This window comes from Triticum dicoccoides, chromosome 4B (genome assembly GCF_002162155.2).
Source record: "Triticum dicoccoides isolate Atlit2015 ecotype Zavitan chromosome 4B, WEW_v2.0, whole genome shotgun sequence".
NCBI classification, from domain to species: domain Eukaryota; kingdom Viridiplantae; phylum Streptophyta; class Magnoliopsida; order Poales; family Poaceae; genus Triticum; species Triticum dicoccoides.
In genome coordinates this window covers 592,404,885-592,410,427 of record NC_041387.1, presented here as the reverse complement: position 1 = coordinate 592,410,427, position 5,543 = coordinate 592,404,885, and the positions used below count along the sequence as shown (strand labels likewise).

The window sequence follows — 5,543 nt, the reverse complement described above, 5'->3', positions numbered from 1 at the left end:
GCCGGGGCGACGGCCGCTGCAGGGAACCCGGCAGGACGGCCCATGCCAAGCATGAGGATGGCGTGCGCTTTGTTGACGAGGTCCTCCTTCTCGTTGGCAGCGGCCTTGCGCCGCGCGGCCTCCAGCTCCTCGCGCATGGCGGCTCTCTTGGCCGCGGCGGCATTGAGCTTGACGACCGCTTTCCGTTCCCTCCTCTTCGCCGATTCCGCGTCCAACTTGGCGATCTCCTCCGGCGTGCACTCCGACCGCGGCTTCCTTGGCGCTTTCTTCTTCACCTTTGCGGGCGGGTCGACGGCCAGGCCGCCGGAACTCGGCGGGGCGTCGGCCATGGACGGAGGAGAGAGGGGGCGGCGGGAGGGAGGCGGGAGGGTTCGGGGCAAATGGCGCCAAATGGGCATGGGGGGGTTTGGTTTCTTCCACCGACAGGCGGGCCAGGGGAGGACAAGCGCGCGCGTCCCACCCGTCCGCGCGCTGTCCGTTTCACCCCAAAACCAGCGCAAGTTTGGGCCGGGGATGGGTCGAAAGCGGACACAAAATGGACACAAAGTCCGTTTGCGCCCGCGCGCTGGACCGTCTCTTTTGTCCGTTTTACTCCAAATGGACGGGGGCGGACAGGATAGGGTCGCGCGGTGGAGTTGGCCTAAGGAATTTGACGGAGTCAACAAATAAAGATCCCAAAACCAGACCCATTTACCGCCTTATACAACCCTGATGCACCATAGGCTCCCATTTCCTGGGAGCCTAGTATCTGTAGCAATGTTATAGCTAGAGTGATTTTCTTAACCTTGACTTCTCTATTGATAGTTTTATAGAGATTGGGTAGAAGTAGGGAATCTAATAGAGTTGCTCTGAATGAGTGTGATTATGTTTCATCTTGGAGTGTACACATGACATGAGGGGAGCTACTTCTTTCGAAGTTGGGGTCATCTCCGGCGCTGATTCTCATATCGGACACCATATCTGATTCGTCCACGGACTGGTGGGACCAGTCCAAGGACAGTGATGTGGGAGCCGGCCATCCAAAGCTAGCCGTAAATGTCCAGTCATATTTCAAACAGAATTTAATGAAAATAAACAAATTTGATGCAAATTTAAACAAACTGGATGATTTTCATTGAAACTTAGATAATTTGACATGAAATCGGACAATATTTCGCCGGTTGAGTTAAACAAAATCTAAAGTATCCTATACTAGACGGTGACCTCGTGCGCCATGCCAGGCAGGCTGGCGGCACCACCGTCGTTGTCATCGGAGTTGTCGTTGTCGGGCTTCAAGCAGTAGTAGGGCACGGGGTGCAACATGGCTTCCCAGCCGCTGCCTGTCGCTCCCGGATGATCTTCTCCACTAGCTCATATGCCGCCGAAGGTTCCACCTTCACCCGGCGGCAAGGTGGCGACGACGACTCTGGCTTGACGGCGCGGAGGAGCGTCTCTGATGGCGTCGTTGAAACGACGTTGTAGAGGAGCAAGCGCCGGAGCATCAGCTCCATCTGCTCCTCATACTCGGTGTTCATCATCGCATACACCGTGTCCTGCGAGAGAACGAATGTCTGCGGCGGCGGCTATTGTTGCGGCCACTGGTCCTCCTCACCGCCGGAGGAGATGACGATATCCTCCTTCACGGTCCAGGACTTGCCCTTCGCCGGTGAGTGAAGGAAGAAAGGAGTGGCGGAGGTGCGTGAAGATTTGGAGTGAAGAGTGTGTTGTGGACGTAGACGACGCCAGCGCCGTGCTTAAATAGACGTGGTCAGGCGAATGGACGGTCAACCTACTAACGCAGCGTTCAGAGTTTGTTTCTCGGGACGACGCGTCCAAGCGGTGTCGCCCGAGTGGTCACACCGAGCGCCCTCCACCGTCTGATCACATTGTGCAACATCAATGCCAGCTGTTGCGGCTCTGAGTTGGCTTGAATTCGGGCGACAAGCGGCGCATTCATTGAGAAAGCGTGGGGAAGGGTTCTTGGTTGGGTTAGGTCGTCGGACGCGTGCGTGGCAGCGATCCGAATGCTCGTAAATCCTGTGGCTACGTTGGGTGATAAAACACATCTAGACTGACCGGTCCCAATGAGTGTGGGGTGGTCGTGAGGGTCCTTAAGGCCTTGTACAATCCAAGGTGCTTAGGAGAGGTGCTTGGAGTAAGCATCGGTGCTTATTTATACAGGACAGACACCTAATTAAGCGTCTCTCATGTAGAATAAGCACTGGTGTTTTAGAAAAATTCGGTTTATTTTTTAAGCACCTAGCATTGTACAAGACCCTAGTCGGTTCTATATAGAGCGTGAGCTTGGGGCTGGCAGGGCAATGACTCGCCCACATGGTGACATGTTTCAGGTTTCAGCCCGGTCGGATTGGAGACTCATGGCAGGGCAGTGACTTGGTTGTGATTAAGGATTAATAAAAAAAATCAAGCGCAACTCTTTTTTGACACTCATGGTGGCTCAACATTCATTGCATTATTAGTAGCTATTCAACCATACGAGACAACATAGGTCACATACACTCAGATACCATAACATCACGCTAATGACCACACAATGACAAACATATATAGGTCACATACTCAGGTACCACACCATCACACAGCTATTTAATGAAGACAAACTCGCGCTAAGTAAGCACCACAACTGATCGAGCGAGACGGCAGCTAGTTGTGGTCGTGGATCTGCTTGACGAGTCCGAGGTTGATGATGCCCCAGGCGGAGCGCGGCCATTGTTTCTCCTTGGCTTTATCCCTCATCACCCTCCCCCATGACACCCACCCCTCCCATGACATCCTCTTGTCCCAGCTGCTGCCCCACTCCACCACCAGCCTAAGCCCCTCCTCCGCCGCGGCCTCCGCCTCCTCCCACCTCCCTCCGCCGTTTAGCAGCACCTGAGCCAGCACCAGCCACGGCTCCCCCACGTACGGGTTCTTCGCGATGCACCGCCGCAGCAGCGACTCCACGCCCTCCTTGCCGTCGCTGCAGATCGCCTCCCAGTACAGGTCCCTCGCCGCGATCTGCTCGCTGGGGTCCAGCACCTTGCTGCACCGGTCGAACACGGGCGGGAGGCGAAGCTCCAGGCCCGCGTCCTGTTCGTCCGCCGTCGTCTTCGTGGACCCATCCTCCATGTGGCGGAGCTGCTCGTCGGTGGCGATGAGGCGGTACAGCGCGGCGAGCCTGGACATGGCGCTCATCCACAGCCCCGGCTTTCCGGTCCCCGGCCAGAGCGCGGCCCAGTTGTCGCCGGCGAACTCGAGGCGGCCGTCGTCGTTGCGGAACAGCTTGTCCTGGTAGTCCGTGTACTGGTCGCTGAAGTCGGCGACGGTCATCAGCACGAACACCGCCAGCACGCGCCGCGACAGCGCCACCGGCTCCCCCGTCCGGATGTGCGGCACCACCACGCCCTCCTCCGGCACCACGGACCGCAGCTTCGCGCGCCACGGCTCCGCCTTGTCCTCCGGCCTGCCCCCGCCGGAGCGCGCGGCCTGGAGGGACGCCTCGGCGGCGGCGAGGTGGTCCCGGAGCTCGGCGTCGGTGTAGCGGAGGTGGAGGTCGTCGTGCATGAGCGCGTGGCGCGGGACGACGCAGAAGAGGTGCACGAGCCGCTCGGCGGCGGCGCCGACGATGCCGCGGACGCGGGCGCGGCTGACGTCGGGCTCGAAGATGGCGAGGTTGACGTAGGAGTTGGAGTAGGAGGAGTGGAAGAGGCCGCAGCGGGCCACGGCGTCGGGCGCGCCCCAGAGGCGGAGGATCCGATAGACGTCGAGCAGGTGGGCGAGGAAGGTGCCGTGCTTGTGGTAGCACTCGCCGGCGCCGGCGGACACGAGGACGGAGACGAGCGAGGGGAGCTCGGGGTCGACGGCCGCGAGGTCGCCCCGGAGGAACGGGCGCGCGGCGGCGAGGATCGACTGGAGCGCGTCGTTCGTCGATGGGCCTGTGCCGTTGCTGATGCCGGTCGCCATTTCGATGATCCCGGCCGGTGTAGTGTGTGTGATGTGTGTCTCACTCTCACTCCTGCTCATGTGTTGTGTGTGCGTGCGTGTGGAGTGTCTATTTATAAGCCAATTTCTTTACTGTATTTGATCATTAATCACCGTGGGTGAAATGTTGGTTGTTTACGAAAATGAATAATTCAGTGGCCTCATGCATGCATATAATGCATAGAGCAAGGTCACGTAGAGTAGTACCTAGCTAGGCTATGATGCCAGCTGTTGTCGTCCCGTGAACGTTGATGGAATGTGTCCAAGTTAGCTTTCCAGTGCCGTGTCTGGAGCCTAGCACGTACTACTACGTGCGTACGTGTTGTTCACGAGCTATGTCTGGCGTGCATCGATGAACCGACTACGTACATGTACATGCAGAAGCAGACAGTATACGATGCGTGACATCGATTTTTGTTGCTTTGTCAGCTTTGGAAGCAGTATTTACCCTCATGACATGTGTACATTACATAAGCAGGATGAAAAATAATCACACTCACTCAGAGCAACTCTATTAGACTCCCTATTTCTATCCAATCTCTATAAAACTTTCAATATAAAAGGCAGGGTTAAAAAAAGAAGGAAAACATTTGGGTACGACAGTCGGGCCGAAAGCTTTCCACTGGTCTCACGAGCGTCGCTCAATCCCAATCACTCTGGCGGTCCACGTCAGCCTCCTTCCCCCGCACACGTCCCTATCCCTTCTTCCCCACTTTCTCCTCCCCCTCACCCACCAACCGTCCTCACCCCACATTATTGGTGCCCGCCCCGCTACTGGTCTCCCCTAGCGAGCGTGCACCTTCTCTCGTCTCTCTCCCTACCAAAGCTCGGGCTGGCGAGGTGCTGCAACGGCGAGGCGAGGTGTTGGTCACCCAGTGACTAGCGGTGCTACAACCGACGTCCAAATATGCTATGACCGGCGATCCAAAGTGCTACAACCGGCATCATTTTTGGCTACTACGGACACTGGCCACGATGACCACACCCACCAGATGTTGCAACCGCTCTCGCAAATGCTGGTACCAACATAATTTTTTGCTACTATGGGCGATGACCGTGGCGACCCCTCCCGATGGTGTTGGAGCCGGCAGGCTGGGGGAAGTTGCAAGCGGCTTGGCGAAAAGCTACTACCCTTTGTCAGAGGTACTGGAATCGGTCAAGTATAAAGCTGCAATGGGCCATGGTGACCCGTGCTTCGACAGCGCAACCGGCGGTGGCCCGTGCTACAACCGCGCCCCGGCAAAGTTGTAACCGACGGTGAGGTATGCTGGAACCGTACCGATTTTTTGCTGGAACCATAGGTCGTTGTGGTCGCTCTCCACAAAAATGTTGCAACCAACGGTGAGCTTTGCTGGAACTGTAGCAATCTTTTGCTGGAACCATGGTCGTCGGTGCTACGTGGGAGGCCACCATGCGACCCGCAAAGGCTGCAATCGGCGGTGAGCTTTGCTGGGACCATAGCACTTTTTTGCCGGAACCATTGCCGTCGGTGGTACAATTGCTATCAGGGACGAGACGATGATTTTCGGTTGGCGATGACAAGATGCGAGGGATGGTTGTTTTGACCTTTGATTGACAGCGAG

At 57.0% G+C, this 5,543-nt stretch overlaps 1 protein-coding gene across 1 annotated transcript; it reads right to left on the bottom strand.

Moving 5' to 3' along the window:
* Window positions 1–2,433: 2,433 nt before the first annotated feature.
* On the bottom strand, window positions 2,434–4,033 carry LOC119291637. The gene has a single exon (XM_037570428.1). The coding sequence runs from the start codon at window positions 4,000–4,002 to the stop codon at window positions 2,644–2,646; it is 1,359 nt and encodes a 452-aa protein (XP_037426325.1). The 5' UTR covers window positions 4,003–4,033; the 3' UTR covers window positions 2,434–2,643.
* Window positions 4,034–5,543: the final 1,510 nt, after the last annotated feature.

Coding starts and splice junctions, on each gene's coding strand:
- LOC119291637 (XM_037570428.1), bottom strand. CDS start 4,002: ATGAGCAGGAGTGAGAGTGAGACACACATCACACACACTACACCGGCC.